The following is a 16,921-nucleotide window of genomic DNA, read 5'->3' on the forward strand; positions in this document are numbered from 1 at the left end:
TCAGTTTTAGGGATCCAGAGCTCTGGGAAATCCACCATGCTGAACACCATGTTTGGACTCCAGTTTGCTGTCAGTGCTGGCAGAACAACCAGAGGAGCTTTCATGCAGCTGCTCAGAGTCTCAGACGAGATGAGAACACATCTGAGGTTTGACTATATTCTGGTTGTTGATACTGGAGGTCTTCGTGCTCTAGAATTGACTGGAAGATCAACAAGACATCATGACAATGAACTGGCCACATTTGTTGTAGGTCTGGGAAATCTGACACTGATCAACATCTTTGGAGAAAACCCGTCTGAGATGCAGGACATTCTTCAGATTGTTGTTCAGGCCTTCATGAGGATGAAGAAGGTCAGACTGAATCCCAGCTGTGTGTTTGTGCATCAGAACCTTTGGAGAAAACCCAGCTGAGATGCAGGACATTCTTCAGATCGTTGTTCAGGACTTCATGAGGATGAAGAAGGTCAGACTGAATCCCAGCTGTGTGTTTGTGCATCAGAACATCTCAGACGTCACAGCTGGAGAGAGAAACATGGAGGGAAGGAGACGACTGCAGGAGACACTGGATGAGATGACTAAACTCGCTGCTAAAGATGAAGTCTGTGATGCTGAATGTTTCAGTGATGTCATTAGATTTGATGTTAAGAAAGATGTGAAGTATATTCCTCAGCTCTGGGAGGGCAGCCCACCGATGGCTCCACCAAACCCAAACTATTGTGAGAACATTCAAGAACTGAAGGAAACTATTATGTTTCATGCCTCAAAATCACATGGAATGGTGCTGAATGACTTCAAAGATCATATTATAGATCTCTGGGAGGCTTTACTAAATGAACGATTCGTCTTCAGCTTCAGAAATGCTCTGGAGATCTCAGCTTACAGGAAACTAGAGACTGAATACAGCAAGTGGTCCTGGAGTCTTCGCAGTGCCATGATGGAAACTGAGAACAAACTATACAACAAAATAGAAAATGAAGCAATTCATGAGGTTGATGAAACTGATCTTCACAGAGAACTGAAGAAGACAAGTGAAGAAGTGGAAAAATCAGTGTCTGAATTCTTTGAGAAAGACAGAGATAAAGATATACTGATTCAATGGAAAACATCATTTGAAATCAAAATCAAAGAGCTTCAGGGAAACATTGTGAGAGAAACAAAGAGGAAATTAAATGAGGTTCTTCAGCAGCGAGACATGAAGAAAAGGATTGATGCTCAGAGGACACATCATGAAAACACTCTCTGTGAAAAGAGCAAACATCTCGCCTTAAAACTTAGAGACAGAGCAAATGATGAAGGAACACTGAAGAAAGAGTTTGATTTGTTTTGGGAACAAAATGTGAATATGATTATTAGAGACACTCCTCCAATCAGAGACATTGACGTAATAAGAGATGTGAAATTGATCCTCAGTGACGTCTATGAAAGTCTTCCTGTAGATCACTGGAGGGAGAGCAGGGATATTTTCACTGTGCAGAGTTATTCAGATTATGTAAAACTAAAGAAACACAGAGGAATTGCAGGAGCTTTTACAAAGGTCTACAGATCAGATAAAGAGGTGTTTCGTGACATTCTCTCTAAAGAGGATGAATCTCAAATAAGATCATTCGTCACAGATGTTGCTCAGCAGACAGACAGAATGATTCAGTCATTTAACATTTCAGAGATGGGCTACAACATCAGCTGCATTCAACAACTCACAGATTACATCAGAGCAAGAGTAACAGAACATCAGGAAGGACAAGTGAATTATGTGTTCAAGAATGAATTCTTCATGGATTTGGTTCTGTCCATCTGTAAGAGATCTAACAAGAAGATCACTGACCAACACAGACTGTTCAGAGAAGCCAATGATCCTGTAATATATGTTGAGAAGACAAGAGAAGAGTATTATAGTATTTTCCAGAAATACTGTCATGGATCTGCATCAGCTGCTATTTTTGGTAAGATCATCTGTCAGAAACTGAAAGAGCTCATTGAGCAGAGTGTCTACAAGAGGACTGCCAGAGATATAGCAGATGAAATGAGATCAAACTGTCCATCACTGAATGGAAACAGATCAAATCTGGAGAAACACATCCTGAAGACACTGGCAGAAGAGGAGGATTTCAACAAATACATGAACTACATTAACACTCCCAGAGATCACTTCAAGAGTTTCATCAGAGATGAAGTCAGTCGGTACATCACTGATAAGTTCAATGTCCGTGTTTTACACAAGATGAAGATGAGCATTGAACTCCTGCAGCAGAAGATCACGAGAGCAGCTCGTGAATCTACTGAACATGTTCAAGTGAACAGAGGAGATGCTGGTTTGTGGTTGAAGAGATTCTCACAGCAGCTCTCAGATGAGCTGATCTTCTCTGAAAAACACCTCAGTGGAGTCAATCATGATGATGTTGAGGATTTCAAACTGCTTGAAGATGTGATGAGACAAGAACTTCCTGCTATAATGTCTGAGATCAGCTGTAGATTCAACACAAAGACATTTCCATTAAAGCTGGACCTCAAGTTCAGACCAGATGAGCTTCTGATTGATCTCTTCTGTCAGTGCTGTTGGGTTCAGTGTCCGTTCTGTAAAGCCGTCTGCACCAACACCACAGAAAACCATCATGGAGATCACAGTGTTGCTTTCCACAGAGTGAGTGGCATTAAAGGATATTTGTACAGAGGAACAACAAACTTGTGTATTAGCATCTGTACAACAGCAGTAGCAAGTGATCAATGTTTTTATCCCGAAGGATCAGATAAGTCAGTCCTCTATAGAGAGTACAGAAGAGCAGGAGGTCAATCATGATGATGTTGAGGATTTCAAACTGCTTGAAGATGTGATGAGACAAGAACTTCCTGCTATAATGTCTGAGATCAGCTGTAGATTCAACACAAAGACATTTCCATTAAAGCTGGACCTCAAGTTCAGACCAGATGAGCTTCTGATTGATCTCTTCTGTCAGTGCTGTTGGGTTCAGTGTATGTTCTGTGGGGCCATCTGCACCAACACCTTAAGAACACATTTCAGGGGAGTGGTGAAATACCACATGCATGGAGAAGATACTCAAAACAGGATGCTATTGAGAGTTTGGATAAATACATTTAATTGAAGAAATGAAATAAGCTTGATTCACAGTTAAAATTATTGTTCTGTTCCTCACTTCAGTTTGAAATCCTCTCAAATCCACATAATATATCAGAGAGAGGTTCTGTTGAAGTGTTTGTTTTAAATGTCCTTCATACCAGTATCTGTAACTTTATGACAATATATGTATGAACAAAATGTCTATTGTCTGACAATATACAGTAGATGTATTTTTCATTACATTGTAACAGTTTCACAGAAACGTATTGCATAACTTTGTGGCAACAATCATGTTTGCAAGAACTAGGTTTCTGGACATCTGCATGTATCTGATGGCATTAGAAATGATATTTGCTATGTTTTGTGTGCACTGTTGAAGAAAATTTGCAATTGTCCTGTCGCAAGTATGCCTTTTCCTTTAATGCAATACTTTTGTATTATAACCGAACACGTTATTGTATTTGTTTTGTTAAGAAAGTGGTTTATTAAGACACACCACACATGTTATTGTTCTAAGCCTTTATTGATCAAATGTTTGTAACATATATTAGCAAGAGTACAGCTAGAGATGAAACATGTATTAGCAAGAGCTTTGAAGAAAAGGGATGTTACCATTGACTTCTGAAGGCGTCAAAGAAGAAGAAAATTATAAAATGGAGGGTTTTTTATGAGAAACTTCGATAGGGAGATACTTCCAGACCTTTCACAAGACATTGGAATGCTTCTCAGCAGCCAAGCTTGCAAATCACATGCTTGTGCTTTTATTTCTGTTTTCATATTAGTATTTTGTATGTAAAGTGTTTGCCCTGTAGACAATAAAACTATAACTACGAAGCTCTCCTGCCAAAAACGACTCAGATTTCTGAACTAGAGCAGAACAGACCGCGCAGAAGTCTTCTGTGATCTATTTTGTAAGTATGAAAACTCAGATGCTTGCGAGATCGGACAGATTTGACTTACCTGAGAATAAATAAAATAAGGTAGAAGGTGTAGGAAATCAAGCACCATAAAACCACCCCTATTACTAACGGGAAATGTGCTTCATGTTTCACTGTGATATTTATTGATGGGAGAATTAAAGAAGCTTTTCAAAACTGATGATTCACTGTTAAAGTACTCATAATAGGCTGAGCGCACCTGCTGGTCAAAACCAGATCAAAAAACGGGGCATTTTAGATTAGATTCAACTTTATTGTCATTGCACATGTAAGGTACAAGGCAATGAAATGCAGTTAGCATCTAACCAGAAGTGCAATAAGCAGTAAGTACAGGATAAACAGTGTCTCCAATATGTGTCACGGTCCAGGTGTGTGGAGGCAGGCAGGATGACGAGGACGACAAGGCTTCAAAATAAGGATATTTAATGTAGACGCAAGGCAGATCCAGACAGGTGAGACATACACACACTCGGGGTAACAGTCACAATAACTGACAAACTAGAACACAAGAGACAGGAACAGATATAGGGCAGTTAACGAGGGACCGACAGGTGAGCACAATGAGGTGATTAACTAATAATTGAACGGGCTAAACCAACAACAGGGGAAGAAACCACAACAAACAGTCCACAGGGGTGTTACAATATGTTACAAATGTACAATAAATATACAGATAAGGCAGTACTATGGACATAATTTACAGATTTTTAAATACTATCAGCATGATATACAGATAGGTGTACTATGAACATACTATACAGATGGATTATGTAATAAGTTTATGTACACTATAAGCAGAAAAGTATGAACATATGAACATAATTTACAAATGAATATGTAAGCGATACATTAAGCTGTACAAAAACACAAGTGCAATGGACATTTAAAAAAGTGCATAGAAAATATTCCAGTGTGCAAATGGATCATTCAGTATTCTGGATGTACAGACAGTAGTTATACCTATAAGTGCCAGCGCGGGTCAACTTTACCCACTATATAATGCCTGTATGTTCGCACTGCTTATGTTTTAACATAGTACATTGCTAGGCAACACCTTTCACTCACTGAATTAGCGGTTATCAGTTTCATAAATAAAGACAAAATGAGAAAAAGAAGGTGATTTATGAATGCTGAAGAGGTATAAGCAGCACTAAATTCCATGAGCGATGGAAAGTCTGATGGTGGGGAGATATGTAAAGCGTCCTGTCGACTCAGCATCTGACGGCGATCAATATATCATATTTAGACGTTTTATCCTAATGTTACTCATAATTGTTCAAAATTTGGATTAATTATTTAATTTTTGTTTTGCCATTTCTATCGTTTATTGTTCACTTCTGTGTTGCTATTTATTCTAGTCTGCCTGTTTCCTGAAGAAAACAAATCTGATCTGATGAAGGCTAATGAACAAAACCTTCTTTTTTAATTACCCGACTTGGTGTTCTTCTTGTATAATTCAAATTATAAATGATATAACTAAACAAATTCGTAATTAATTAGGTAAAACTGTGCGCTTGAATTTGTCATCGCATCATCCTAAATAACATAGGTTATCTTAATATATTGATTAATGACATTGTATTATAATAGCCTATTACACCACCCAAATAAATATTTACTTCCTTCTAATTCTGGTTGTCAGTGCAGGCTTGTTTAGCTTAATATTGACCGTTATGTAAAGTGACTAGTGTAGCCTGCATAAAAAAGCCTTGAACATAAAACAACAGGACTATAAAAATATAGTTGATGACTAGACATAATCATTTCATGACTCTAGACACTTCTTTGTGAAGACAGTAGCATAATACAGTGAAATAATATATTCTTTAGTTACAACAGTTATGGTCAATAATGTTGGTCGTCCTCGTTCTCATCGCCTCAATAAAAGTTCTTCATGGAGGGAACCGGTGGTGTATCATGGAGAGTAATCCTCCACAACAGACTAAAAACTGACATTCAAATCTGCCTCCGTTGTGTCAAGCAACGCCCAACTTCCAACGATCCAATCAATTAGAGAAGGGTGAAATCAAGTTTTTTCTCATTTACAATTAAAATAACAATAAATTATGCAAAATTACATGCAAGTAACCCTAAGCCAAACCCTAACCATACAGTAAGTACATGTAGTTAACTAATATTACTCAGTACTTAAGTGTATAATTACACTGTAACAAGGACACCTTAAAATAAAGTGTAACCGTCGTTTCACTCAGATATACGTCACAATAGGGTTAGAAAGGACTGTCACAACTTCTGTTTCATGCCGACTTTACAGTTCTCTTTAATAGTTCAGATATTTTTTTGGGCAAAACATTTAGAGCAGGTTCTTTGTTGATACTGAGAACATCTTTATCTAATTATTGTAAAGCTGTCACCTAGTGGTGTAGGAATATACTGTACAATGCAATGTACATAGTAATATGAATATTATATTTTTTAGCTGAGTGGTACACATTTGAATTCATGGTTAACATGTTCAGGGTTCAAAATTCAACCTGAAAGATTAATTGAGAGACAATGATTAGAACTGTGTGTTGACAAATCATTTAAAAATATCCATAAGCAATATCAGTGTATTTACAGGACATCCAGCTAATTTTGCTCAAAGAACATGAAGTCTTACAAGAGAAGAATAATATCAGATTATTCACTGTGCTGAAAAACGCAGATCTTATAGAGCAAAATTAGACAGATGCAAACTGGTCTAAGCAGAAATATGTTGATGTATGATAATGCCTTATTTCTGCTTACTATGAGAAAGCAGGCTCCAAAAAGAGCAGCTTTGATCTTCACGTCCAGATCCAAAGGAAAGGAGATTTCTAAATGGTCTGCATCAGTGAAAGCTTCTCTCAGCAGACCTGGCCACTCTTTACTGATTCTGCCCACCTTTGATGATTCATCCACAGACAAAAAAAGGATCACATGGTCTTATAGTTTCATGACTGAGATTAAAGACCAAGTCAAATGATCAAGCTATATAATCAATGTACACTGTAAAAAAAAATCCGTAAAATTTACTGTAAAAACCCGGCAGCTGTGGTTACCGGAATTTTACCGTTAAAACTACGGTAGCAACGTTTTAGGTTTTACAGTTTTAACTTAAATTTACAGTTAAATACCGTAATTTAATTTGAAATAATGTTAATATACCAACCTATTGAAGTACTGAAATCTGTTTTGTATCTTTGTAATACACTGATAACCACCAAATGCAGGAGGTGATGAGAAAGTCACACGATGAACCAAAGCCCATCACAAGCAGCTTTTAAATAATAACATATATAGAAGCTGCACAGTGTGTCATTCACACAAACACTAAACACCATCACGGTAACACACATGAAACTGAAATAATGCAATAAACATTCATTTAACAACATTAGGTGTAACACACAACCCTAATATACAAAACTGATAAGAAAAAACTAAGAAGAAACATAGTTATTTCAACAAAAAACCATCAAATTTTAAATGTTACGCAGGGGATGGGAATGTCAATTTACGGTTATTCACTGTAAATTATACAGTATTTTTCACTTCCAAAAACGGTATACTACCGTAAAATTGATGTCCAATACATGTAATGTCCAATACAGTTTTTCACTGTATATAGTAGGGGAATTTACCGTTAACCATTTAACAGGCTTTTACTGTAGCATTTTTACAGTCTTTTACCGTTAAATTCACGGTCATTTTTTACAGTGTATGTTTCATGCATCAAAGACATCCGCGCAACATCTGCATGAACAGAACGGCCCCACGATCTTCAGAACTGCTTCTTGATTCTCATTCTGTACTGTAAACTGAGGAAGGAAAGGATGCCAGTTCTGGACCACGTATCCAACTGGGCTGCCTGGTGGAGATTGGATTTAAAGCTACGAGGAAGACAGTGATTTGATTTTAGGCATAATTATTCTTGAAATAAAGTAGCTCTGTATAATTATTCACAACTTATACACTGCATTTAAGCTGTGATGGTGATGGTGGATTTGCTGACTTCCCATCATGCAACACAGCATTGGTAACAGTACTTTTGTGAACTTGATCTGAAAACATGACATGCATCGGCTGGATATCTAAAATATTAACAGGGTCAAAGACATCTAAGAGTGTTCATGAGTGCCCACAAATCTTAAATGAGAAGTATGTTGAATCATGAGTTATTCATAATATCATAAAATCAAGATATTGCATTTTTGGTAAGACGCACCACATGGCATTTCACAACCTCATCTAACCTTGCATTTTCATTAAAAGGTCAAATTATCTGATATTTTAAGAGACTTATTGACACACCGTCATTAAAATCTGCAGGGGTCTTCTCTATGATATGGTATGTACAGTTTATTTAGTTTCCTGCATGTTAGTGGCATTTGAATTCTGTGGACAACGTTTAATATTATAAAGCAGTGAAGCCATTTTTAAATACCAAATTATTTAATAAAGTTTTATTTTCAGTAACTTTAACTACAGTAACTATAGTAACTTTCAGAAATTAAAAACATGTTCATTATAGGATTTATGTATTCAAGTCAATGTATGCTACTGTTCAAAAGTCTGGATTTTGTTTAAAAAATAATTACTAATTTAAAGCGTTTAATGTAAATGTAAGATCCATTAGGAGAATTTCTTCAAAAACATAAAGAAAATTTTTACTCACATAAAATTAATTAATTACTCTTTGTACAGTAGTGTACGTATGGATGTAAAATTATTTATTTTTTTCTACGGAAACAGCACAGTGATGACGGTACATGAATCTAGTTTGCACCTACAATCTTTCATCGACCAGCTTATATTTTTAAAAATGAAGCCTGAGATTCAAATCAAAAGTGCGAGTTATGACACTGAATATGTATTAACTCTTGCAGGCAACAGAAGTCGTTTTCCTCAGCCACCAAGAGCACCTGCTGTCCCATCCTGTTCTTCACTTTGTACTTACTACAGTTCTCCCAGCCCATAATAACTGTGATGCCACACAACAAAAACAAAAGAAAGATCACTGTATTTGTCAAGTGTTGTGCAATGCATTAACTGACACCAGAATTTAAGGGTTTTTTTGTTTGTTTTTTTTTACTTTTTACCTCATCTGAAATGTATGAAACTGTTTGGTTTTGGCACTTGCTTTGAAAATCATGGACATGGTTCAAACAGTTTAAATGATCCAGAATAGTCACACTTTCACTCTTCATGGTCAAAAATGACCACATTGACACAAATATTACTGCATAAAATGTCATTTTACCCATAAAGAGACATCAGAATCAGAATCAGAATCAGAATGAGTTTTTATTGCCAGGTATGTTTACACATACGAGGAATTTGTTTTCATGACAGAAGCTCCACAGTGTAACAGAATGACAGTGACAGAACAAAAAACACAGATAATAAAAACAGGACATCAGGAAATAAATGTATTGCTATTTTCCATCAGGACACAAATAATACAATTTCATGATTTTTTTTTTTTAACATGACTTTATTTTTTATTTTAATGTTTGTAAATAAGTATTTTTTTGTGCATTAACATTTGTATTGTGCATCACCACATAAGCATACCCACCCACAGCGTGTCTTACCAAACGTTTTATGTGCCTGCAGTTCTCACACAAACCACACGAGGGCACCAATACAACATGAAATTAACCCTGCTGAATTCACAATAAAACTAAATAAAATCCTAACTCTGTTACACATGGTCAGTTTAGGTAACTCTGATTTCCTTTGAATTTTTATCTGTACCTTCTACCTATCTTTCTTCTTAGTTTCTACACCAGATCCTTCCTCTCTACTCATCTCTTCTCCCTGTCCCTCTCCTCTCTTCTTTTTCTCTTTCTGTCGGTTCCTCTCTTGCTCTTCTCTCTCATTACACCCGTCTCTACCCACTCCACAAACTTTTGCACTTACACCTCTTTCTTTACCCCTCCCCCAATTGTTTATTTATTTATGCATTTTTATTTATTAATTTTTTGTATATTCTTTTCACCTTTATAGATGAAGCAATTGTGATAAATGTGTAATCAATTAGAAAAAAAGCATTTCCTGTGTTGTTCATTATTACAGTTTTCTCAATCGATTTGACACATTTCTCCAAATTCAGGTCGCTGTTCTCAAAACCATTAACACGGTGATCTGAACACTTTGTATTTGTCCTAAACAGATTGTACGTTTTCATTCATTTCATACAAATTACAAACCATGCACATAATTTTCTCAAAACATTGTGCACAAAACTCTCAAATGTTTTCATGATAGTTAATACAGCCAACCGACACTTTAAATTTCTATCTAAAGTGTGACCAGAATAATTTAAGTAGTTATCTGTTATTTATTTGAAAGAATTAAAATAACTGTTTCATGTATATCCTTGTATCATTAATTTGTCAAGGTTGATATAGGATTTGGAAAGTAATAACATGTTTATATTTATTTTGGTTTCTTCAAGGTTATTTACCCAAATATTTGTTTAAGAGGCTACGTTGTCTCTTTATGTGCATTAAAGATGAAGAGGGATAGCACGCATGTATAATCTGTTACTAGAGTGCACACTAAAAGAACAACTAGACAGATATGGGTTTAAAATGATCTTTATTTTACAGTTGGAATTATCCTTCTTAACAGTTGTTCTGCTGGGATCCATGACTGCAGCGTGGATTTGAGGCCTGTATTAAAAGAGCACGGCATTTTCTGATGTGCTTTATATCTTTGTTGGGAATTATGGGAAATATGTGTGGGTTGTTGAATTTATAGTTTATGTGTCACTATTGCTTATGGCAAATGTGATTTAGTATATTTGTGTATATATTTGTTTTTGTGTGAAGTAATTCACGCCGAGCTCACACTGCACAATTTTAGCCCTGATTTTCACTCGCTGACAGGTTTTACGAAATCGCCGACATATGCGGAGGTAAATCGGTGCTCATTCACACGAGTGACAATCACACAGTGTGAATTATCAAAGACGCGACCTGAGAGAATTGCTGATGCCTGTGAAATATTTGGCGTGCTATATATCTGGACCTGACTGAAAAATACATCGGCGATGACCTACAGCCAATGAAAAACTTGAAACATGAAACTTGGTACACTTGTATAGTTTGTGGCCCTGAACATTTTCAGAAATGGCCACCAAAAGTTTTTTTTATATATATATGGTTCAATGGAAACCATTTTACTTTCCGCCATTACCATTATGTATTTTGTGTCATATCTGCTGAACGAAACATGATAACAGAGAGAATGCAACAACATAAACTGTACAGTTAATGGTGAAATCAGCAATGTTAGAAGGAAATCAAAGTATCTGAGTATCACAGTATCTACATATTATGGCTATTATTTGTATCTTTCTTTGCTAATTCGCTAATATTTTATTCAATAATACAATAAAGATTGTTGTCAAGAATACAATCATATATTTCAGAGATATATATAAAAACTCATCTCAGGTAAATGTATTTTATCTCTTATCTCTCAGACAGACTCAGGTTGGTGGTGCAGTTGTATTCTTGTTCTAACATCAAGCGCAGACGGCAACGCTATCGGCTGAACAGTTAATGGTGTATTCAGTGACTTCATGAGAAGGATTTCAATGAAATCTCAGTTTCTCAGAAGATGCAGATTGAAATTTCAAACATATTTCATGTCAACTTAATTTACAATCTAATCAAAAAGTAAATGTAACACGCAATCGGAATATTTAACTTCTGAAAACACATGATTTTTAACTGATTGTGGTTTACATTGTGAGATTAGTGTTGGCATTGCATCTAAAACCTTTCTTTACCCTACTATAGTGATGTGCTTTTCACACACAAAAACATCCTCAAACTTGTTCCCCAAAGTGAAAAATCCTTCAAAAATATCCAACTATTCGACTACTTCAACAGCTGCTTACTTCAACCATCATGAACAAAACATTTAGAACTTAGAGGTCCTGCACTTTGACTCAGCAGTTGTGTTAAATGTTTAACCCAACCTTCTGGGTAGTAACCCAAACGCTGGGTCAAAACAACCCAATTGCTGGGTTTGTCCCTATTTTACCCAGCACTGGGTTGTATTTAACCCAGCATTTTTTAGAGTGTGCCTTCAACTGATTAACCAACAAGCTTTGTCCTTCTTTGCCCACATTCCCTTTACATTCACAGCAATTACTTTGGCCTTCTGTTTAATCTGATATATCTTGTAAACATTTTAAAAACCCCTTCTTTGACAGGTTTTCTGTTGTCGTTAGGTTTCTGCACTGTGATCGTATGTTTATCATGTGTCACTGCTTCTGCTTATTGGTCTCAAAATGCTCTTACAATTGTTGTGTCAAAGTTAATTATTTCATCTAGCATAACTTCTAACTACTCCATAACTGTAGAAACGATATCGTCTCACCCAGTATCTTAGCTACCCCCATGGTACGCACCGAATTTCCATGAAATGTCAGACAGAAAGACATTATAATGTAAAGGATAATGCCAGTCATTTTTGGTGGGGTGTGTGCGGACCGGGTTTGGTAGGCCGCTCTGTGCCAAAAAGTCCAGGGCCACTTTTCGACCCCAGTCCGCCCCAGTTTGCATGTGTGCCTGCATCAAAGAGCATGTTAATTTCTTTCATTATGCTGAGTATTTACACTGTCTTAACACGTGCTTATCACGTATGCCGTATACCGTCTCTGTAAAGTAATCTCTATAATCCATGGACATATCTGAGCATTCTCCCTGGATTTATGTCTCTTGGTTTTGTGACCTCTGCCTGTTTCTTGGATTTACCCTGAGTTTCCTGCCTTGTCGATTGTTTGGATTACCTGCCTGTGTTTTGACCTGTTGCTTGTATTTTGGATCACGTCTCGGGTTTGTCCCAAATTAAGCTGCATTTGGATTTCCAAACTTTCAAGTCTTCGAGCAGGATGTAACAATTATTAGACCTATTATTATTATTATTATTATTATTATTATTATTATTATTCATTGTCCAATTACAGTTATTCACTTGCTGTCCTTGAAAAATAAGTTTTAATGGTTGTGAATGTTACTCTTGATTCATTTCTGACTTCTGAGAGAAGCTGAACGTGCCAGCTCACATTTGAGTATAAAAGTGCAAATTCATAAAGACTATTGTTATTTCAGTTTGTTATTTGTCTAATAAATGACGGTACAATTTTTACTTTTAAACAAGTTTTTTACAGATTTCTAAAATATTTGTGTTTTCTCTTATGACAGGTCTAATAAATGAAAAAGTGTGATGCAACTGGTGCCATATTATAAAATAATCATCAGGTAACATAATGTCGCTGAAAGTTCTCTAAACGTATTAGCGTTGAGCTGCTGTCATTCACCTTATGCCTTTTTGCACTGGAACTGTAGCTTTAACTTCTAACCCAAACCTTCCTGTTCAAACCCAGTGTGACTCCGCCCGCCCACAAAAGACGTCCTGGTCTCCTGAAGCAACATGTCGTTTTTGAATGCTATACTTGAAGGTAGGCTAAACATTTGACATATAATACATATACAATGTAAATGTGAGATTCAGCGCTAAAACATGGGTTTATATTTATTCTGAATGAAACTATTGATGGCATGAGCTGCACTAGTTAGTTTCACTTTCATTTTTGAAATTTGTGTTCAGTGTTGAGAAGCAGAAATATCTGATGCCATGAAGTGTTCAGTTCTCTATCAGTACATGTAGCGTGTACAACTGCACCACGAGATGTTGGAGAATAGTCGGTGTTGTATAGTCGGGCTGTAGCTTGGGCCTTGTTTATATAACAACGTCACACATTATCAAGTTTCAGTCTAGTGTTTTGATTTGATGTCAACAGGGTTCGTACGGTCATGAAAAACCTGGAAAAGTCATGACATTTTAAAACACCAATTTCCAGGCCTGGAAAAGTTTTGGATAAATAAATAAACCCAGAAAGTTTTGGAAAAGTCATTGAAATCTATTTCCCAAAACTCTGTATAATAGAATTGTGTTTAATCAGGTCCTGAATTTCGGTGCGGGATTGCGCGTAGGCTACATCACATAGTTTTACTCATTCCCGCAGCTTTTGACTTTAAAATGATGCATATTCACACATTTATTCAATAGCCTATAGTAGGGTGACCATACGTGCCATTTTCCCAGGACGCGTCCTGGCCAGGATTTCTATATTGCCTAAAATATCTAGGTTTTGGCTTTGTTTGCGTGTGCAGACCGATCGGTGTATGACATCAAAATACCTCAAGAGCATTTTGAAAGCATAAGGAAGCGTCTGTATGGTATTTTGATGGCATACACGATCGGTGTATGCCACCAAAGTGCGCTCGTGCGTATATGAGTATTGAGTTTGCTACCAAATAAGCTCAGCAGAACCCTGCACGGGCCTCAAACATATGCCCTAGTCCGGCCCTTATCCGACAGATTATCAGAATTACTGGCCGAGTCGACTGGAGCCTGTGTCTTTTTTCTCTTTCTCTCTTCCCCAATTACACAGCTGGTGTGTACGAACCCTGTGTCAAGCAGGTCTTAGAAAGATTTAAAGATCGTTTTGGAAACTTATATTGAGGAAGTATGTTTTATGTATGTTTTATGTAAAAATATTTAGATATAAATCCCCCCCAAAAAAACTAATATTTTATTTGTTCACCTGCATGTCATGTGACCAGAGAACCGTGAACATGCAAATGTAATAGGCTACTTAATTATTAAAATATTTATTTAAAAATCTTAGGGGCACTTCATGTGTATATATAGAGTAAAAATTGCTCAGATTATAAACCTGAAATTATTTTTGTAAATCCAGTGGTCAAATGCTGTGTAGCCACCTGACTAATAAATGATCTCTGTGTGAATGTCCACAAAACTAGAAGACTTTCTGACTTACTGTAAATATAGCTAGGCTATTTTAGAAAGGAACATTTAAAAGATGAAAATGAGTAATTAGGGAGAATCAGTAAATTATGAATAAATCACTGCTATTATGTGAATGCTATGTAATTATGTAATCAATAAAAAGTAACTGTAGTCTGATTACGGGTATTTACAAAATGTAATTGAATGTAGTAATATAAGTACTTAATATTTGGAATCTGATTACATAATCCAGATTACAACGTATTCTGACGTAACGTAACGTTTTTGTTTTGTTTTGTTCGGGAGCTCCCTCTGCTACTCAGGTTGTATTTTTGATGGGAAAAAAAATCAGAATTGATGCTTTTGGATTTAAATCTTTAACAAAACATGCAAACAAACGGCCGCTTTTATCATGTTCGTTTTGTGAGCGTGCTAGTTACAGTGATTAATGAACTTGTCATTGTTGGTGAAATGATGGGGTTGCGTGATGTTGTGGAAACACAGCATGATGTTGGGCTCGGTGCTACTGGTCCGAGGCTATTACCGCTGAAAGCACTGGCTCGCACTGGCCCCACAGTGGAAAAGCGGCTATTGTGTGCTCCTGAGTGTGTCCTAAAATGTGGCGACTGTTTGTCAAGTAAATTTCCATTCTCTCTATTTGATAGCGTGTGCAAACACAGGCAGTCAACACATGCGCTCTATAAGGTTCATTTTAGTCTTTGCACTTTTTTTCAAAAATGTATAACCAATAACTAAACTAAAGTTGTGGCTATCTCATAACCCCCTCACTCAATTGCTTGTCTCTATGATGGTGAAAAGGCTAAATATAACGTAAGACTTTTGTTTCATACAGTGTTTGGTGACTCCAGTCTTCCTCGCAGGAGATCAGGGAGCATAGGCATACCTCCTGAGAGTAAGTCTTTATAAAAATGAGTAAATACATTAAATGAGAGTGAGAATATGGTAATTAAGGGCAGTTTATTCCCTTCAAAACACAAGTGATTAATTAAATCTCAAATATACCTCCTATTGGTGTTTTTTTGTTTTTTTGTTTCTTTTTTTACATTTTATCTTTATTTATGTGATGTTGCATTAAAACTTTCTAGATGTACATCATAACGTTACGTATAACATGTTATGTGTTTCAGTGAAGGACTGGAGCAATGAAAACTCTAAAACACTTGATTTCAAAAAAGAGTTTCATAAAAGCACTGTTAGAGAAATGAAGAAGAAAGATGAGATGATTGATGCTCCGAGGACACGTCATGAAAACACTCTCTATGAAAAGAGCAAAGAACTCGCCTTAAGATTCAGATACAAAACAATTGATGAAGGAACACTGAAGAAAGAGTTTGATTTGTTCTGGGAACAAAATGGGAATATGATTATCAGAAACATTACTGCAATCAGAGACATTGACATAATAAGAGATGTGAGAGAGATACTCATCTTTGAATGTCTTCCTGTAGGTTACTGGAGGGAGAGCAGGGATATATTCACTGTGCCGAGTTTTTCAGATTATGTTGATTTCAAAAATGTTACAAAAAGTGGGACTGGAAGGGCTCAAAGTCCACCACCAGAGGATGAAGCACAAATAAGATCATTCGTCACAGATGTTGCTCAGCAGACAGACAGAATGATTCAGTCATTTAACATTTCAGAGATGGGCTACAACATTATCTGCATTCAACAACTCACAGATTACATCAGAGCAAGAGTAACAGAACATCAGGAAGGACCAGTGAATTATGTGTTCAAGAATGAATTCTTCATGCATTTGGTTCTGTCCATCTGTAAGAGATCAAACAAGAAGATCACTGACCAACACAGACTGTTCAGAGAAGCCAATGATCCTGTCCTCTATTTGGAGAAGAAGAGAGAAGAGTATTACAGTGTTTTCCAGAAATACTGTCATGGATCTGCATCAGCTGCTATTTTTGGAGAAATCATCTGTCAGAAACTGAAAGAGTCCATTGAGCAGAGCGTCTACAAGAGGACTGCCAGAGATATAGCAGATGAAATGAGATCAAACTGTGAATCACATAATGGAAACAGATCAAATCTGGAGAAACACATCCTGAAGACACTG

At 36.5% G+C, this 16,921-nt stretch overlaps 2 protein-coding genes and 1 long non-coding RNA gene across 3 annotated transcripts in view; all 3 read left to right on the forward strand.

Annotated features, from left to right (window-relative positions):
* The window catches only part of LOC107576463 (golgin subfamily A member 6-like protein 6), a 2,167-nt gene extending 2,015 nt beyond the window's left edge, over positions 1-152 (forward strand). The window contains exon 3 of the mRNA XM_016262633.1: positions 75-152. Within this exon, the coding sequence (XP_016118119.1) occupies positions 75-152 (78 nt within the window). The remainder of the gene's footprint in view (positions 1-74) is intronic.
* Positions 153-402: 250 nt separating this feature from the next.
* Positions 403-2,794, forward strand: LOC107576464 (interferon-induced very large GTPase 1-like). Its single transcript, XM_016262634.1, has one exon. It carries the CDS (start codon positions 413-415, stop codon positions 2,792-2,794), a length of 2,382 nt encoding a protein of 793 aa, XP_016118120.1. The 5' UTR covers positions 403-412.
* Positions 2,795-4,874: 2,080 nt separating this feature from the next.
* LOC107576465 (uncharacterized) lies at positions 4,875-16,725 on the forward strand. Its single transcript, XR_001608061.1, has 3 exons — positions 4,875-4,952; positions 8,893-8,894; positions 16,716-16,725. It is a non-coding gene; the product is annotated as an uncharacterized lncRNA (long non-coding RNA).
* Positions 16,726-16,921: the final 196 nt, after the last annotated feature.

The sequence above is a fragment of the Sinocyclocheilus grahami genome, unplaced genomic scaffold (genome assembly GCF_001515645.1).
Source record: "Sinocyclocheilus grahami isolate Dianchi unplaced genomic scaffold, SAMN03320097.WGS_v1.1 scaffold3727.1, whole genome shotgun sequence".
In the NCBI taxonomy this organism is placed as follows: domain Eukaryota; kingdom Metazoa; phylum Chordata; class Actinopteri; order Cypriniformes; family Cyprinidae; genus Sinocyclocheilus; species Sinocyclocheilus grahami.